Genomic DNA, 19,915 nt, shown 5'->3' with positions numbered 1-19,915 from the left:
GCGTTTATGTCCATATCGATCAGATCCAGCTAGTTCTAGCTAATGATATGACTACCTGCTTATTAAAAGACACCTAAACAATAAGTGTGGCTATGCAACTGGGTGAGGTCACAAAGTATAGCGCAGCATTATGCATTTGTTTACATGCCCACCGGAACCCAGAGGCATTACCAACAGATCAACGCACAATCAACCCACACAGGACATCTCTTTCTCCACATTAAGTGTTAGACATTAGAGTTGACTATTCTTGTCTGTCACATACTCTTCTTGTCTGTCACATAAGTGGCACAACTGAAGCGGTATTGTGCTAAAGGGAAATCATTTTGACCGGACATTTTGACCGAAGAGATTTAGATTTGCCGGCTAATGGGAACTATGACGTCGCCATTTTGTGTGCTTCGCGGATGCGCTCGGCTCCTCTCGACTGCTGCTCGGGTCTGCTCGGGTCTGCTCGGTCAGCTTCCGGATGAGGAGGCATTCGTTCGACCAACTTACAGTAGATAACATTACAAACATTTTTAACAGGGTTCATACTAGTGTAAATAATGTTTGTTTTGGCATTAATAACTGAATGTAATGTTTTCTACTTTTTTACATCTGATGAAGGCATTTGCCTTCATCAGATGTAAAGTGTCTTGACCAACAACTTAAGTGTTTCTTAAAGCTATGCAGGGCATGCAAGCGAGCAAACACAAACAAGAACAAACAAGTGAAATGAAGAATAAAATTGAAATTGTACAATATAATATTGTGGTGGTTCATCTTATAATTCAGTCTAGAGAATGCACCAGACAGCATCTAAGACCTGCAAAAATCTAAATTTTCTAGGTGGACGGAGGCCCCCCAAACCCTTCGTGCCATTTCGTCCGCGCGCATTTTTCAGGGCAATCTCTATTGGGCTCAGGGCCATCTGTAAATTAGCTTAGATGGCCCACAGGGCCATCTCCCAAAATCCTTAATGTCATGCACTGAGTTCTATAAGTTGCTGAGTCATGTGGTTTGTTTCTGCAACCCAAGGCCCTCACATCTATATTGTTGCACCACAGTTGTATATAAAACATTAGAAACCTCTAAAGAATGGTTCTGTAACATGTCCTGCAGCAAACAAAGTGCCCAGAGTAATGTTAACCTGAATGCTCAGGGTTTATTGTGTGTGGATTGGTAGCCATATCCTTGTATAAATCTGTTGTCTCACTATGCCCTACGTCGGAGAACTGCTAATAAAAGTAAACATCAAAGCTGGGATCTGGCCTAATTTTGGAGATCAACTCCCAACCAGATAGTACACATTACTTTGACTCCTAATGCAGTTTAAAGAAGTGACTTTAGAAGTTAGTTTGATGTTCCAAATAATGCAGAAACACATCAACCTGTTTCTCTTGATTTTGTAGACACTATTGCCTTATCTTCCATCTCCGCTCAGTGTCAATACGTAGGAATGTGGCCCATAAAAGACAGAAGTGTTGCTTTATTGTTGTCTTGGATAAGATTACAGCTATAGCTCCTGTCTGTCTGGTTTTAGTGTTCTTTCTTGGGGAACGTGCCCGGACACGCACACTGACAGGCACACATAACAGTGGTTTGAGATTTATTTGATTACAATTGCTTTAATAGTTAGAATTGAGCATTTAGCTTGGATATATGTTTGTTATCACCCCCAGTATGTGAGTAGATCAAATAATGTATAGGAAAGCTTAATGGTGCTTAAGGGATGGTTAAAGGCAGCTGGGGACAGACGGTGTGCAGACACAGCCGAGCAGACAGGTGTGTGTATGAGCAAGGTGCCAGGGCGCCAGCTGCTGTTGACACCTTAAGGTGAAGAATAGTCTGCCAGGAGATGGACTTGTCTCTCTCTGTCCCCTCTAATCCTTCTCCCTGTCCCACCCTTCCTCTCGTCTCACCTGATCTTCTTTCTTAGGGAGTATTGGTTTGACGTGAGATTAGGCTGTTTGTGATGGTCGCTCTTTCGGCAACCTTATTTTGATTGAGCGTGTGACACTTTCGATGACCCAGACCCCGGGTCTACCTCTGCTCCTCCTCCCTCATCACCATGTTTATATACTACTCTCTGTCTGCACAAACACAAGTACTTGATGTTTAAACCATGTACATGCATTTCTTTCATCCTTTTATTTTGCCTTCCATCATTGCCATAGTGTGTTCCAGATGAGGAATTCAGTATCCTGCTTTTTCCCAAGGGAATGACTCATTTTCCTGGCTTTGTCTTTATACCTATTTATTTGAGGAGAGACTGCACCCAGCTTTCTTCTCATCTCTTGTCTCTCCAGATCTTTCTTCAATGGCTTTCTTCTTCCATCCGCTTTATCTCATGCAGCTTCCCTCTCTACTCTTATGTGAGTATGTGAGGCAAAATTACAGGCTACATTGCCTCTTTCTTGTGAGGACCAGTGGTGACATTAAAGGCCTGCTACGTGGTCTGTCACTTTGCATCAGCCCAGCTCTCACTGTCTGCGCTCAGGACTCTAGTATTCGCTTGGCTCTCCGCTCAATCACTCCCAGGCTCAGGCGCTGGTTGGTAGGGAACAACATGCCTGCACCCGCTGGCTGTATTTGCACATATTCATTTGCAATTGTTTGTGAAGTCCTCACACCAAAGTGCTTTGAGGCAAATCGATGTTTAAAGGCTTAAGCACACGGGAAGCTCGGTTAATGGCAGTGACTCTTTCTCCCCTGCCTTTGACACTCTGACCCAGTTTTTACAACGTCTTTATTTTTAAAATGCTCTAAATGGTACATTCAACATGACTTGGCAGAGCAAAGAGATCATCTATTTGATCTCCACGACGAGACATCCCAAGCAAACACACAGCGTGCAGATCCTTTGATGATTTGCAGACTACAGGGTCAGGGGGAGTCTTTTCCCTGTCTTTACATTGTCCACCCCTTTTTTAAGACGAGCGATCTTAATATCTGAAAATGCTTCAGGCTCCAAGAGTATTTCTTCAGCGTCTCTTAACAATGCCAGACCTGTTAGCTCTTTATAGAGAATCAATGCGAACCAGTTTAACTGAGAACTACCAACACTAGCAGACAATCAACGTTTGTATACTTGGCCATGAACAAGTTCTGGCAGAGCGCCACGCATATCCATCCAGATATTGAACTGATTTGTTGTGGCTATTTTGTCTTTTTGAGGTAAAGTTTTGATTCACATCCCAGGAAAATGATATGCGAGGTTGTAAACCTGACGAAGAGCCGGAACAAAGAGATAGCCCCTTGTGATTCTGTGTGTTCACAGCCACTGAGCCTGTTGGTCTCAAACTTTAGATGTTAGATACAAACCCTTGCAGGTGTATAACAACAGCTGACTCCTGACGTACACTTTGATGTGATATGTTTGTCTTCCTCTGTTCATTACTCATGTCCCCGAAGCCTGGCTCAAATACTGTGTTGTATTCATAGAATTAGTGTCAACTGTAACTAAAATCATGCCACGGTAACGATAGGTAAATATAGCAGCATGAAACACTAGCTGATTTCAACAGGTGAAAAAAAAGTCCCAGATTATTAATACACACATGGATATACACTCCCTGAACACTCTGACTGAGAGGTTTTGATTGGACGTTATGGCCATTTCTACGGCTTGGTTAGTTTAATGTTTAGTGTGTATCAAACAGGAACATATGACATTGAACTGTCTTTATTAAGCCTTTGTTGTTGTTTTTCCCTTCAAATGCAACCCAATACAAGCACACAAGCTACAGCATGTGTATTAGCCATAGCATTGAACCAATGTCTGTCTGGCACACTCTTATCAGCAGCTGAGGATGATAACATTCATAAAGGTAGGAGTTATTGCAGGGCTGTTGTATTTGATTGCATCAGATTATAGAAGTGTTTTCTTAGTAATACTCATTTTATTAAAGATAATTTATTTAAACTGAAGCCTGTATCTGATTGCGTCCGATTATAGTCTTTTCTTGGTCTCTTAAAGGAAATGCTGCATTAACAGCAAATCTCTTTGAGATAACTCTGTCTTGGATAATGAACTCATAGCTCTGCTAAATGCACACACCTTGTCTTATTTGGTGCTGGCTACAGGACAGTGTTTCATTGTTTTCTCTCTTGACAGAAGACACTGAAACCTTAACAGTCTTAAAAGAACGTGATTCAAAAATAATGACTTCCAAAACATTCAATTGTCACTTTATTCTAGTGTTGCAAGGTGTACCGATACTTGAAAGGTACCGTGATACCCTGCCGTTAAAAACGATACGATTCCTCCGTTTCATTAGTATCGGTACTTTAAGAATGACGGGGAAAAGTACTCGTGTGTGTTCAGCGCTCTGCTTCCACTCCCTGCACTGCAGCCGTGCCTGCAGTCCCTCCCTCCCCTCTCAAGCACGCTCTAAGTCCCTCCCCTCTTTCGTGCACGCGCTAGCTGCCAGAGCATGTGAGAAAACGGGGAGCAAGTGGCTGCAAGTGGGAGTGCAACTGCCGCTGCGCCTCGGCTTGTTGACAAAAAAGACGCCAGAAGCGAAATTTGGAAGTATTTGAGCTATATCTCTGACAGTGAGGGCAAGCCTACGGACACCACGAGGCCTGTCTGTGAGACATGTTTTAGATCCCTGCAAACCAAGGGAGCCAACACATCAGACTTGGCTAAGCACCTGACGACCGGCATCCAGAGCTGTTTAAAGAATTTAAAGACAGACAGGTTAGCGAATGTGATAGATAACATAATTACATCATGCTCAAGCCCATGCCCTCACATCTAAGTCAAACAAGTGTAATTTATTTTGTGACAAACAAACGTTTTCATAGTTTGATGAGGCAATTAATGGCAATGATAACTGTCTAATATGGCTATCTTTTTAGCTAACTTACCAATGTGGCTAACATCTGCAATATACATTTTGTCAATAATTATTTATATTACTGTACTATTACATGTTAATAAAATATGAAGTTAACTATCAAAGAAATCACATAAACTCAAGTATAAAGAAGAGACCATTTTGTAAGAAAACACTTCACAGATAAACTACAATTTTATTGATCATGAAAATAATAAAAGAAAATGATCGGAAAAGAATCGGAATCGCAATTCTTGACTTAGTATCGGTATCGAAACCAAAATGTTGGTATCGTGACAACACTACTTTATTCTAACGTAGTTTTCTTTGTTAAGAAGTGACCTCATCCCCTGATTCTGAGAAAATGAAGGGAATGAGGTTGTTCCTCATTCTGGCTCTTTCCCACCTCGCACTTTTCGTCAGTTTGTTTACGTTCTCCATAGAGAACTTCTGGCAGGCTCATGCGGCTCCCATCTGTTCCTCGCCCAAAACTGCTTAAGTCACAGACTCACAGTTGATGTAAGGATTTGATGAAGGTTTACAGTAAAAATGCAGCCACAGTCTTAATCTCTTTGTGTTGCCACTTCAGTGTTTCACCGTGATGGCAACTATCACTCGAATGTTAACATAGCTTATTTAGTTTCCTTCACATTAGCCATTGTGTGTTTTTAAAATGTTCATCAACTTTATTTAATAACTGTGAATTGAGATTATTTTGGACGCATGCAGAACCATGGGAAAGTTCACCTATTGGATCAGAGAACGATGGAGGCTAGATAACAGATACAAAGTAATCGTACGATAAATTGTCCTTCGTCCCTCCTATATTCCCCATTGGTTGTGAGCACTGTTGTCTCCTTAGTTACAGGGACAGGAAGTGCCGTGCATGTTATCTTCTGCAGTCACATTGACAGTCGGAGCCTTTCCTTCCTCCCTCTTCTCGTCTCGTTTCCTCTTCTGACAGCTGGACCTTTCCTGCCATTGTTGCCTGACAGAGGGGGCCGCTGTGTGTAGGGGCAGACACAGTTGAGATGTGTTTGATAGATGAATAGAGCTCTGCGTTTTTAGATAATTTGAATATTGGTCGACAGTGTTAGCTCTGCTGTTCTCACAACTCTTTGGTCACCCTTTAAGAGATTGTCTTTCCTTATATCGTAACAAGAGCCAGTCTGACGCACATCGTCAATCTTACGGGCAGTGGGGAAATGGGGAATACCCCCTGTCACGGGCCAAAGGACATGGTTCCTGGGCATCATGGGGGCCATAGTCTGCTCTTCCAATCCACATACATACACCCCCATCTGCATGCATCCTGAATCTTCATCCTGTTATTCTTCCCAGCCCTTATCTCATATTCTCAGATCTTGTTGATCTCACAGCATGCATCCCGTGCTTCATTTTACATCGCATCCCCTCCATTGTTGTGACTGTGACTGTGTGAGTGCAGTTGCACGTTTGGAAAAGTATGCCTGGAGCCTCGGTGGATAAAACAGTTGTGTTTCTGAAAGCCTAAGTAGCGTGTGTACATCGACCGCAACACCGGGCGTAGAGATAAATGGGTTAAAGCACAGTGAGAGAAGGATTCTTGAGGTCTCACTGTCTCACTGTCTGCCTGATTTAACTGGCAGGTAAAGTCTGTGAAATGAGTTCCCACGAGATGCAGAAGAACTAACAATCTGCTTGGCTGTTTACGCTCATGCTTTTTTCACGCTTTGGATGTGTGTTTATGTTCATACTAATTAATCCACCAGTTTTGACTGCTCCTGTCCTAACTGAACATCCTTCTTAGTATGCATGGAAACACACAGATATGGTTATATCGTATGGAAGTAAAAGGTTTGATTCTTCTTTGTGTTGTAGCTTTTTGAGGCAGTCACTTTTTTCAGTTTTTCGACCAAGTATATCCCTTCAAAATGATTTTCAGCTCATGAGGCTTCTCTCTTAAAGCCAGCCTGTTAAATGACTATTGCTGTGACTTCCAATTTAACGCTACATATCACTCCCTCTTCAGATGGCAAAAGCAGCAGTTAAATAGCCTATCTTTTCGCCTGGTATTTTAGAGGGAGCCTGAGTCTGCATCTTGTGTGCACTAGTTTGGCTGTTTCCGCTGAGCTACGTCGTTGGGCTACTTTAAAAGGTGAACCGAGGAGAGGGTAAGCATTGGCACTGAACTCTATCTTCTGCCGTGCTGGATTAGACTATTTTTGTTGAATAATTAGCATTATTATGAAACTACCCTAAGAAGGAGCTTTTAGCTTTCTTTAACTACCACACTAACTCTCCCTGCTGCTTCCTGTAAGGGAATTAAATCTGTGAGTGTGAAAGAAAGAAAACAGTTTCTGTATCTTTCCACCTAGCCCACCCGCCCTGGGGTGCCTCCCCCGAGTGTAAGTGTGTGCGAGTGTGCATGCAGTCACAAGTCTCACCCCAGGATCCCGTTGAAAGTCCCCCCACGCAGAGAGTAATGAACGTTGGACCCTTGCGGCAACCATTAAGAGTAAGCCATTATGGTTCAGTATCGAGCCAGCCCTCCCTGCCAGTTTCCCCTCACTCTATGGTAGACCCCACTAAGTGCACAAAACTGGCACTCCTATGGCTCATTGAGCTGCCAGCGTGCCCCTCACCAGCACACAGACCCATAAAGCAGTTCCACATCATCAACTGTGATGATCCCTTATTCTAATTTTAGCCCACGGTTTTAGTGTCTCTGCAGATACTGTCTGAATTACGAATTTCACTGTGAAGCTCTCGATGGGTTTCGATGGTGCTCTGGGTAAGCAGGATAAGATGGGTTTTTGTCACTTATTTTAGAAATCATGGAAATATGTACCATAGTAGTTGAGCCAAATGTGACTAAGAAAACCACTTTTTTGATAAATATGTCTCCAACATGTAACTAAATAGGTCATATTCTTTTAAGGCGAGACACGGCAGGCAAAAACATCGTTTTTCAAGTATTGGTCAATTTTGAGATTTTGTGCTATTTTGATTCTATAACATGTTTTCTTTCAGGCTTTTGGAAGGGAAATGTACAAAATACACATTTAAGTGTTTATTTTACTATAGTTTGTCTATTTGCGTCTGTAGATTTCTCCTAAATTCACCAAAAGTTAGCATTCTAACGTAACATAAAGTACCGCGACCGCTGTGTGCACCATGTCATCAGAGGTATCGCTGGAAAGCTGTGTCTCTCCTGCACAATCTCATCGGATCCAAATATGGTCATTTCCTTTGTATCAGCAACCAATCGTGAAAGCACAAAGGGGTCTTAAACCAAGAAACAAAATCTCATTGGCTGGTGTCAATTTCTGACAACGTGATTCGTTCAGATGCGTCACGTGGTGTGCTAAAACACTTCCTGGTTAGCTTTCCGCTATAAATTGAAATCTCAAAATGGCAAAAGAATGGCGAAAAAAACGTTCACAGAGAAGACGACAACAATTGTCACTTGCACGAAGCAAGGTTATACAAAAAACAAATGATCCCGAACATGAAATACCTTCACGGAGTGCGTCGATGCGCAAGCTGTCATCCAAAGAACAGGAGGGTTTAGCTAGCGCCTCACTGCAATCTTTAAAGGTCGTTTTCTCAAAATGAGTTGTTTCTCCTACTCTGAGTTCGAAATTTCAACTTCAGTAGCACGTAGATACACCAATCCTTCCAGTTACATTTCTATCAATATTATGAAGGCTTTTACAGAAGGGTTTGTTCATATATCATTCATAGCCTGAATTATACAACATTGTATACCTAAAAACATGACGAAAATTGATATTTTAGGGCTGTTGACAGTATTTTCTGATTTATGGAGTGATAAAAATAGATATCCAAAATCCCTTCTGTAAAAGCCTTAGATACTAATATGACTACAAAATGAAACAAGAATTTTGAACCTGGCTTTATCCAAAGTTCAGATTTCGATTCCTGAAATGTGTTAAAATATGTGCATATTTAATGAGATAATGAATAATTTGCATATTTAAACATGCTATTTCAGAAAACTTGTAATACAAAAAACAATTGCCTTATTGTAAGTAATTAACTGGAGAAATTTCTAGCTGATACCTTTAAGTTAAAAAAATTACCCTATTCACCTGGGGTGTCTCGCCTTAAGTCACACATGGACAGACATGTCACCATTACATAGATGGCTCATCAGCCAGTGGAAGATGTTTATTGAACAGCTGCTTTAATAATCACCATCCTGTAATTTCATTTTTTGGACCCATGCTAATCATCATTGTTGCCAGATCTGGGACCATGACACAATTTTCTCTGACTTTTTGTTTTTAAAAGCCCGTCTTTGTGCTTTTTCCACCTACTGCATTCTGTAACATCGACATTTTGGCCACTTGACAGTTGTTTTAAAGACTTTGCCTCAGTGATTATGCTGATCTCATAGTGGGCATCATAACTTGGCTTACTTTTAAGCTGAGTTTCCCAGGACAATTGCTGTACCTGTCACAGCTGCTGCCACAGTTGAAGTGACAGCAGTCACTATAGCCAGATGGTGCTCGTTTCCCATGCAATATTTTCAGTTGTCATATTTAAACAGGCATAGTTTTTCAAATTCAATTTCAGATGTGGTAATTTTCTGGAATATAATTTAACGTTTATTCAGTCCCTTTTCACCACTCAGCTTTGCCTTTCCTTTGGTCCCTCTCTACGTGTCTGCACTGTCTGTTTGCTTTGTTGAATCGCCAAACTAACATGCTATGACACGCTCCTACAGCTCACCATCGCTGCCAGCAGCCACTGAAAGCCGCGTTCAGCTTGGCTCTTCTTCCCCTTCCTGCATTCAGTAACAGTGACAGCAGGACAAAACATTGCATTTTCCCACCTTTTATGATTAATGGTTTTGCTGATTACTGTTCTTGGCCATCACCACACCTCCACATTCTGCTTTTAGCATACTTACTCTCAGTAGTTCAGCCAGAATGGAGGAGTTAAACTTGTCGTTGTTTCTGGCATAGATAAATGTAAAAATGTTTTTAATGAGGGTTGGATTTGAAAGACAAATGACTTTAGACTTGTTGTCAATGTAAAAGTAAAATAAAAGCATTTTTGATAGTTTCGAAAGATCTCTTTGTGTAGCTATACAACAAATAGACAAGTTTAACATTACATGTTTCGATTTGTATTGCAAACATCCTACATTTAGTCTGTATTCATGATGAAAGTGTACTTAGTTCTGTCTTTAAAGGTAGAAGAGGGAATATTCCCACATGTTACCTTAACAACCAACAACCTTGTGACATTTGTTTCCACTGCTTTCAGCCGTCATGGTAAAATAATATAACCAGCAACAGTTTAAGAAGAATGTGACAATGATGGGTAATAAAGGGCAATCTGCATTTCTCTTCTGGCCCTTTGTCAGCGGACTTACTATGTTTCAGTTGATGCTAAAGCGAGGTAAAGGAGAGACTAATGGCACATTTCCACTGCAGCGGGTAGCTCGCTTTAAGCGTGCCGAGCCGTGCGGGGCCCGTTTTTGGTTGCGTTTCCACTTGGCCTAGTTTTGGCCCGGGGCTACTTTTTCACCTTTTTTCTGGCCCGCCTAAATCGTGGTTCTAGGGCCAGGAACAACCAGGCTGAGTCGGGCTGAGTATGCTAAACTAGAGAGAGAATCGCTGGCAAGGGGGCTACAACTACAACAAGATGAACATATTTGACCGTGATTTAATTGTAATACACGTTTCAAAAATGATGCCGAAGTAACAACATACTGATACCGGTTAGTAAAAACCATGAATTAATGCTTTGACAAGTCTGCAGACAGACGGCAGGCGAAAAACCCTTTAAAATGCGTGTTTTCTAAATGGAGCTTGGCTAAGCTAACGTTGTATATGCTCTGACCGTCCACACTCACAACAACGGCCTATACAGACATAAATAAACCAGTGACTGTATTCGCCATGACACAGGCAGTCTGTGGTTTGTACTTGTTTAACTTTTGTCTAGTTTCTGAACAGATATGAGGAGCTGTGAGCTCTGAGTGCTAAGAGCTAACGGCTGTGTTGTTTTTCTGGGGCTCTCATTGAAGATGACGTCACGGCTCCGCCTACACTGCGTTACTATAGTAACTGCCCCAGTTCCTAAACTGTAATGGAAGCGCAGCATTAAAGCGAGCCGGGCCTAATAAGGCCTAACCAAACCGAGCGAGGCCTGCAGTGGAAACGCGCCATAACTAACACCGTTTCCTTCTTGTTTCCTGCTGCATTTGTTCAGCAGATTTTCCTCTAAGGCGGTTTTCCTCCTCCTAACATGTGGAGTGTTATTTCTGTGGGTTCACTGTCTCTGGAGAACCTTGCCTACAAACGCACAAAAGCTCATTAGCTCGTGTGGGTGTTTTAATGTTAATATGCCGTGTTTTCATATACTAGCATGTACCAGAGTTAGTCAGGTCAGAGCTCGCACACTCCTGTGCATTGTTGGGTCGTAGCTAAATGGTATGCAAGTGGTTATCTTTATGTGTTTTCAGGCAGCTTCAGCTCATTATTGATGATCAGGCATAAGGTGTAGCTTTTAGGGATGTAGCTGGCTGGGATGTATAAACGTAGGCGACTTGTGTTCATTTACAAACCCAGCATGTACGTTCTACATACGTTCTGCACCCGATTGTTTACCTTTTTCAAAAGAGATATTACTAGGTAAGCATTTTGTTGATGAAGAATGCATCTATTGCCCATTCCCAATATGGATGAAAGCTTAGTTCGCTCTGTGTCCTGGCTTTCCTTTTACCCATGAGATGAGTAAGCATGTGTGTAATGTATGGGAGTGTATTTCTGTAATTACATTTTTTTTGTACCTGGCTTGCGGAAGAGAGAATCCAGAAACCTTTTTATGTCAGTTGTTTATTTATTGGCCTATCTACTTAAAGACCTGACGCTGGAGCTTTTTACCCAGCCTGCCTTAGGAGAATCCCTGACACACAACATAAATCTCCCCTCCGGCTGCCAGCAATTCACCCCGTCATTTCTGTCTCGAGCCTTTGGGGACCTGCACTTGTATCCACATCATGTCAGGGTTCAGTAACTGTGTAAATATGTCACTGTAAAGCTGTTATGAATACTTCAGTACTATTTTGAATTGGATAGTTTTAAAATGCACTGAGAGCATTCACATTTCTCTTAATAAATAGGTTAATTCTATTCTGCGTTGTTCACAATACCCACATACCTTATGTTCACTAAAAACGTTGTTGATAACTGCTATTGCATATTGCCCCGTCCATACTGGCTGTGAAGTGATCCCTTTTGTTAGTGTAACTCCTATGGGATAGGAGGAAAAACCCTATGTCTTTGATTTGTGCCGAAAATACAGCCAGGGCTAATGCGACGCCTCAGGTTAGCCAAATTAAGTAATGTATTTATTTTATGTTGCCTCTTTGTGTTACTATCCATCTCCTACAGCTCAGCAGGGAGAAACTAAGGGAAAACACAGACAGGAATTTCAACTAAAAACACTACCCAATAGGTAATATAAGGAAACAAATCTATCCGTTTTGCTCCAGCTTAATTACAAAGCTAGTTGAATGTGAATGAGCGCTATCGTGGGGATAGACGACGCTATCGTGGGGGGCTAAAGCGCTTTGTGTTTTCTAAAACTGAGTATAGTCACACATCTACAGCAATAAACGCTCCTATTCCATTCATTATTGCCTTTTCCCTCTCTGAATCTGTGGAAGGGGGCTGCTCGGATGCCATTGGGGGAACAACTTGCACCCAAGTGTGTTTTATACAACTGCAAGTAATGGACACGCTTGGATAATGGTGTCGCGAATGAGTTGATGTATGTGATGTAGCCATTCCCATAAATGGGCTGAACAACGGTGATTTACAAACGGATATACTCATGCTTTACTGAGGAAATGTATTTACTAGCCTTCTAATTCCTTGGTTAATGTCCTTAACACCCCATAAACAAATCTCATACTGAACGAAGCATCCTGCCCTGAACATTTAGTTAAAAACATGTGTACTGTCCAAAGTCCAGGAAAGCAGATTTCCCTTACTGAAACGATCATGACAGGATATTTCAGACCTGAATCTGGTGTTTTATTGGTAAGAACTGAAATAACTGCTGCTCTTAACTATGCTGAGAGTACAGCGTACTCATTAACAGCATAGCTATAGTTAGTGTGTGAACATCAAAGGATTGTGCCGTGTAGGCCTACTGTTAAATCAAAGATTAGGAAGTAAAAATGAGACAGAAGCACGAGGAAACTTTTTACCCCTCACAAAGCAGGAGGGGGAGAGAAGAGGCAGCTGGGAATTGACGATAAGACCAAGAAATGCATACGTTTTCATGGCTCAGTAACCCTCACCAATGCGCACTATATTTCTGCTCCCTGCTTTAAAAGAAACCTGCGTCTTTCATATGCTTGGCCTGCCAAACCCTTAAACTGTTGAAGTGGAGTGTCGTCTTGGATAAAGTCGCCAGTGCCGTGAATAAAGGGCAGGAATGCATTAAACGCCCAAATCCTTTCGTTTGCAACGGCTACCCGGGCTTTGTGATTGCCAAAGTGCACAGCTTATAAAGTGAAAATGCTTGTTCCTCGCCTGAGTCTTGTTTCACTCGGGCACATTAAGGTGTATCTGTGATTACTGTTGTTTTCTTTCTGACACAACCACAAGGTTTTTATGTCTATATTTGCCTCAGCAGCGTAGCCTCTCTCTTCTTCCCCATGTGTTCAAATCATTAATTGAGAAAACAGGGAAAGATTTGAAAGATTGAATCCCTGTCATTCACAGAGGTAAACATTTGATCATTTAAGATGAATTGGTGTTAAACTCCATCAGTTTCAGGTGCCAGATATTATCAGGCGAATACCAGGCAACACACGGCATGTAAAGCTGCTTCCCTATGGCGAAGCTGATCACACTGATTACATTTCTTATGATCTCTCTCTTCATGCATGCATGCACGCACACAACGCTTAAGTGACAGATGTGCTCAGCATGGTCGGAGGACGTTTTGCTGTGAGCTACAGGGTGAGGACAAAGCAGTTCTATTTCTGGGCTCTTAATGGACATGTTCCCATTTTCCAGTGGAGCAGGTCTAGCTGAATTATCTCCCCAGTCTTTAAACTGATTACAGGATCTCCTTCTTGACTACTCCACTGCTGAATTCTACTCGTTCTCTCTTTTTCTCCGTCTTTGATCTCCCCTCCTCTCCGCTCTGTTCCCCTAGTTTGTCCTCATGCTGTGTTTCCATTGATTAGATCACATAAGGACGGAGAAGCTGCAATATCAGAACATATGTATACCTCATTTGGCTGTTCTTTTCTTCGTATGCCTTTCTCCTCCCCCCTCTCAACCGCTTCTGAACTATTTCCTTGGTTCTGCCGGTGCCACTTCTGTGTGATCATGTTTTGAGCATGAAGCTGAGTAAGTAAAGGAAAAGCCTCCATATCCCATGATGCCAAGTTCACAGTGGCTGAGTCCATCAAAATTCACTCAGATGTGCGGATTCACTTAATGGATTTGTTTCTCTCTGTCCCTCCCTGGTGCACATGGCTCTCCAGTCTAGACCTAGTTCTTCTTTGCTCTATCAAGACGTTATTGTCTCTTTGTGGTTAGGAATCAGACCTTTTGCACGTGTTGCGTTTTCACATGTCGTCTGCCCGGTGAAGAACCAATCGCGAATGTGGTGGGAGTTACGCAAAAGCACTAATTGTGCCGATGATTTGCTTGGCGTGCTGCTCTTAAGCATCATTACATGATGTCGACATCAGTTCATTGCTCATCAGTAAATTCATTCTTGCAATTCTAAGAATGTAGCCATGTTTACCTCATCAGTGTCTTATTACATCGAGATTGTATTCTACAGACTATTAACTGCTTAAAACCTAGTGTTTAATGATGGGCATATATTAAGGACTATCTAGTAGCCATAAAGTAATGGCTTGGTATTCATTAAACCATTATCAGAGGACAAATATACCATTATGTTACAATCTTTCTTAGCAGATAAGATTTGCTGTTGGTGAAAATGGCTCCGCTGTCATCATGGAACCAAAGTATTAAACGTGTGTCAGTGGTAACAGGTGGCTGTTTATGTTAGCTCCAGGAAAGCTTTGTAGTACACCTTCAGTCAAGTTATTACATATTAGAGGTTTATCAAGGTCAATAATGAACTTTTAAATGTAACTTTTCACACTACACTTGAATCCCTGTCTATCGACCCACTGCCATTGCCCTCTCCTATTAACTTCCTTTTGGGTATTCCCCTTCACTTTGATCACCAAAGAGATTAGGAGTTATCGTCTCCTTTCTTCAGCTTTCAGAGGGCATATAGATCTGCCTGTGACATTTCCTATTTCCACTGCAGGTTTGAAAAAAAGGGTAGACATTGAGCAAAAAGATCAACTGAAATATATGTTTCAATTTACATGGAGGCTCGGTGTCAGTCAAGTACAACTGTGCTCTGCTTGCTCAGCACTGTTATAATTCTCTCTTTTCCCCGTCTCTGCCTCATCAAACCTTCCTCCACTCCACCCTCCAACTTCTCTCAAGGTTGATTCTTGGTTCTCCCTGACAGATGTCTGGGTGAAACTCTAAACAGAGATATTCTAATCTCTTCCTGTGTGTGTGTGTGTGTGTGTGTGTGTGTGTGTGTGTGTTCAGCCAGCCCCCATAGGTAAATAGACAGCTTGTGTGGGTGTGGGTGGGGTCAGGTTGAGGATGACACACTGCCACTGAGCTGAGAGACGGCTAAAGGGGAGTAAAGTGGTGGCTGGGGTCTGTTACCTCCCCTCATATAGCTGTTAAACCCGTACAATGCCAAAGTTCAAGAACAAATCTCACTTTTGATAGCCTACCATTTTCTTACTCTCGGGTTGTCTTCCTCTTTTTGCAAGATGGTGATCTGGTGTCTTTCTTACAAAGGCCTTTTCTGCCGGGGTGGACAGCTACACAAATGATTTTGTCGTCAATTCAAGGCAGGGGGTAATTTTTAGATGAGCGCAGCGCTTCAGAATAGACTTGCCACGCTGAAATTAGAGGTTGTCAAATGCTGCACGTCTCCACCGATTATGGCCCAGGACGGCCCCCTTATGTTAATGTGGCATTTCAGCCAGAGGAAATATAATTTAGAGGGGGGAGGGGGGGTGGTGCAGTGCTGGTTGTTGTTGTGGAACAATGTCACATGTTCACACTTTTACTTTCTCTTGTTATCTGAAGGGTGGCTGTTTTGAGTTGCATTGGAGTTTGCAAATAGCACACATTATGTTTGCTGTCTAGTGAAAAGAAGTGATTTTGTAACCCACAGAAAATTGGCTCCTCTTTACTCGTCATTGATGTCTCCTACACACATACTTAGCCCACCAGTGGTCTGTTAAATGGCTCCTCTGTGTTTATTAATTGCTACAGCAAGTAAGATACTACGATTTATTATAACGTCTTCATTTCATTTTGATAGAATGCCATTTAGTACTGATCATCTTTTCTAGAAATACTAACTGAGTGATTGGGCTGTGGAACATTCACAGAGTAACAGAGATTACACTTCTGCCCTTGTGGTTAACGGTCTCCTTTACCACTAGGCCATCATGTTTATGTTTTATGGACCTCTTTTGGTCTCACAATAATGTATAGTTTACTGTCCTGTTTTTCCCTCTCCCATTACTGCCATGTTATGTCCTGATCCCCTCCCTGTATGATGTGTCCCGGCCAAGCCCCTCTGCTTGTACAAAAACCTTGAATGTGGCCTGAAACCGCTGGCATTGGTTAGGAGGACTGATGTAATCTGTCTTCTGGGCTAGATACCATGAGGGTGAATTCATCTTTAGGGACCACTGGGAGTATCTGTGAGGACCACAGAGTGCTGAGGTCATGTTATTTGGGAAGGAGTAACTCTGGGCCGACTCTCCTGGCCTGTTTGAACACTTAGGATGTGTCCCGCAGGTGTTTTCCACACAGCTGCAGACCAGATGTTTGTGTGTATGCTTGTCAGTGTCCATGAGCCCATCGATCACACATTATTCTTCTGTCTTTCGACAGAGTAAATCCCCAAAACCTGACTCCATGGATAAATCCACATTTTCTTTTCCAGTGTTTTATATTTAGCTCTTTTTTGTTTGTAAAAGTGGACGATTTTTAAACGACACAAAGACTAAACAAAAACCTAATTATAGAGCTTGGACCCACCTTCCACTTTAGCTTCAAAGCTTAGAGGTCAGGCAGGCTTTACCGAGGGCATCTAAAGTTGAGTGTCAGGTAACCCAGCTGGAGTTTAATATAGAGTTCCTAACTGCTAGAAATCTCCTAACACCCGCCCTCACTCCACCTCACACTCACCAATCCTTGAGGCCTTACCAGCCGTGCCACTTTGTTTTAACTGTGGCAGCCGTTTCACAAAAAAAGACTTCTCCGCAGATTTTTTTATCACATTTCTCTTTCACTTTACTGCTGTTTTTTTATTTCTTGGGTTCAGCAATAGCATGAAAGACATATAGTGATGACACCTTTGGGAAGTTAGAAAGTGTGCGTGTCCTCTATTAACGAGTGTTACAGCCACAAACGTCAATTCTGATCCAACACTGACACACTCACACACGATGAGCAGGAAGAATAAATGCCTCTTGTCAACCTGCACTGCACAGCATTCCTCTGCAGTGTGAATTCATGTAAGCTACGGAGGCAGTCAAATTGGGATATGTGTGAATTGGTGGTGAGCGTGTGTGAGGTAGTGTTAATTTCGTTGACTAAAACTATGACGAAATATGTTCGTCAACGACCTTTTTTTCCATGACGAAAACGAGACGATGACGAGACGGCACCGACGGCAGTAAACAATAACTGTAACGAAATCATCATGCAATATCGTTGACGAAAAGTGACCAGACGAAAATGTAGTTTACTAAATAAAAACTATGCCAAAATCTCCCTTTACTTTCGTTGACGAAAAATGAGGAGATAAAAGTACATTACATCTCTGATAGTCAGTTTTTCTCCCAGCAGTTCCATTTCTTGCGCTGCGGCTGGGCAGCAGCTGTGTGTCTGTGCTGCGGCAGGGCAGCAGCTGTGTGTCTGTGCTGCGCGCGGCGGTGGATTTGAATTACACCGGGAAGCGGCACACTGTGAACTGTCAGGAAGACTCGGGTCTAACTCATGGTCTAACTAACCTTATTTAACAGAAAATAAAATGGCAACAACAGGGCTTGGGAGCAGTGGTCGCACTCGCGTTAACCGAATACCCCCCCGTCAGCGCGAGTGAGTGATAAATTGTGCACTCGACGGATAATAATGGATTATGACGGAAATGTTACGATCCTGTCCGTCAAAATGTCTGACAACGAAAAAGTCTAAAGCCACCACTGCTTGGGAGAAAGAAACAACGTGATATTTGGGCCCATTTTCGCTACAATGAGGCGGAGAAAGGAAGGGAAGCAATGTGGCCATAACACAGCTGGTAAAAACACCACAAACCTGAGCAGATACTCTCTGCAAAGCTTCTTAATCATTCAACCTGTGTTTTTCATCAAATAAGGACAAGATATAATCTTATTTATATATATATATATATACTAAAATGACAAATTATTGGTTTTGGCTAGACTAGTTTGACTGAAATGTTCTATATAATCTGATGACTAAAAAAGACTCAACAGTTTTCATTGACAAAAAGTAGACTAAAATAATTTGTTTTCTTTGACTAAAATAAGACTAAAATGCTCAGACTTTTAGTCGACTAAAACTTGACTAAATAAAAACAGGATGAAGGTGACTAAATATGACTAAAACTAAAAAGCAAATTTAACACAGGACTAAGACTAAATAAAAAAATAGCTGACGAAATGAACACTAGTGTGAGGGTTTGAGTCTCTGTTGGCAGTGTGTGAGAGAGTAAGAGAGAGGTCCATTAGTTTCATTTGACAGAGGGATCAGATCTGAAGGCATATACCTGAACGCTTCTCTGCGTCTCTTCTCCACACCTGCCCTGCCGCTCACACAGGCTGCTCTATTATAGACCAGCCACAGGGAAAAGCAGACAGAGAAAATAGACAATGGCCTCAACCTCCCATAATGCAGTGCTTAACTTTATCTCTGCCATATAGAATAAGTTGTTCACAAACACAGATTCTCCGTTTTTAGTCGAACATTTGTTCTATCCAGGTATAAAGCAGTCTTTCTTTTTTACAGTTGCAGGCTAGGGTATTTATTTATGAAGTACTCTCCAAAATATCCTCACACAATTGTTCATCTATAAAAGACAAACAATACTCAAGGCACTTGACACATTTCTGCTGTTTCTCTTTCCTTTCTTACAACAGAGATTGATATGCTACATTAAGCCTTTGCCCAGAAGTCAAAATCAATTTGACAGTGATGTATCAAAACCTCAAGAAAAAATAAAATGTTTGATTGTGCTGTTTTTTCTTTTCTCTGTTGCTTACCACAGTGTGCGTATGTTTTATGTGTTTCAGAGATCAACAGAGTGCGCAAAGACATGTACAGCGACACAGTGAATGGCCTTGTGGAAAGACATCCTATGGAGCTGCCCGAGCCCCTCGGACCCATCGTCCACCAGCAGGAAAAACTGTTTGTGCCCGTCAAAGAGTACCCTGACGTAAGTCGCTGCTGTACACACATCACAATCTATTGCTGCCGTATGCAAGTCTCAGTTATAGCTCTGCATTTCTCTTGTTGTTTTAGAACTTATGAGGCAGATCAAATACATCTAATACTATGTCAGTATTGAGTGTTAAAAGAAAACCAGATATTTGTTCTGTTTTTACCAACAGCCAAACCAGCAGCTGTCATTATTTAAAAATGTGTAATTTGTGAACACATGTAGTTATTCTTCTGGTCTTTGGCAATGCATCTTTGTGCAGTGTCATCACTGGAATAACAGTTGCCGATAGTTGAGCAATCTCAGCGCTGAGGACATACCGTCTTTTTCTTCTTCTTTATATTTGACAATCTTGCTTGATTCTCAACGCAATCCACATATATAGTAGTTCTGACTTATTTCCACTGCTTTTTACTCTTTTAATTTATGATGGGGGGAAAACACAACAGTTTTTGTCAGTTTGTTAAACAACAGTCGCTGGACTAAAAAGCATGTATACCCAGTTGTTAATGGACTCC

At 41.8% G+C, this 19,915-nt stretch overlaps 1 protein-coding gene across 3 annotated transcripts in view; it reads left to right on the top strand.

Moving 5' to 3' along the window:
- The window catches only part of qkia (QKI, KH domain containing, RNA binding a), an 85,467-nt gene that overhangs the window by 11,369 nt on the left and 54,183 nt on the right, over positions 1-19,915 (top strand). For all 3 annotated transcript variants that reach the window (XM_034231703.1, XM_034231704.1, XM_034231702.1), the window contains exon 2: positions 19,252-19,394. In XM_034231703.1, the coding sequence (XP_034087594.1) occupies positions 19,252-19,394 (143 nt within the window). The remainder of the gene's footprint in view (positions 1-19,251; positions 19,395-19,915) is intronic.

The sequence above is a fragment of the Gymnodraco acuticeps genome, unplaced genomic scaffold, assembly GCF_902827175.1.
Source record: "Gymnodraco acuticeps unplaced genomic scaffold, fGymAcu1.1, whole genome shotgun sequence".
In the NCBI taxonomy this organism is placed as follows: Eukaryota; Metazoa; Chordata; class Actinopteri; order Perciformes; family Bathydraconidae; genus Gymnodraco; species Gymnodraco acuticeps.
This window is presented reverse-complemented; position numbering and strand designations above follow the sequence as displayed.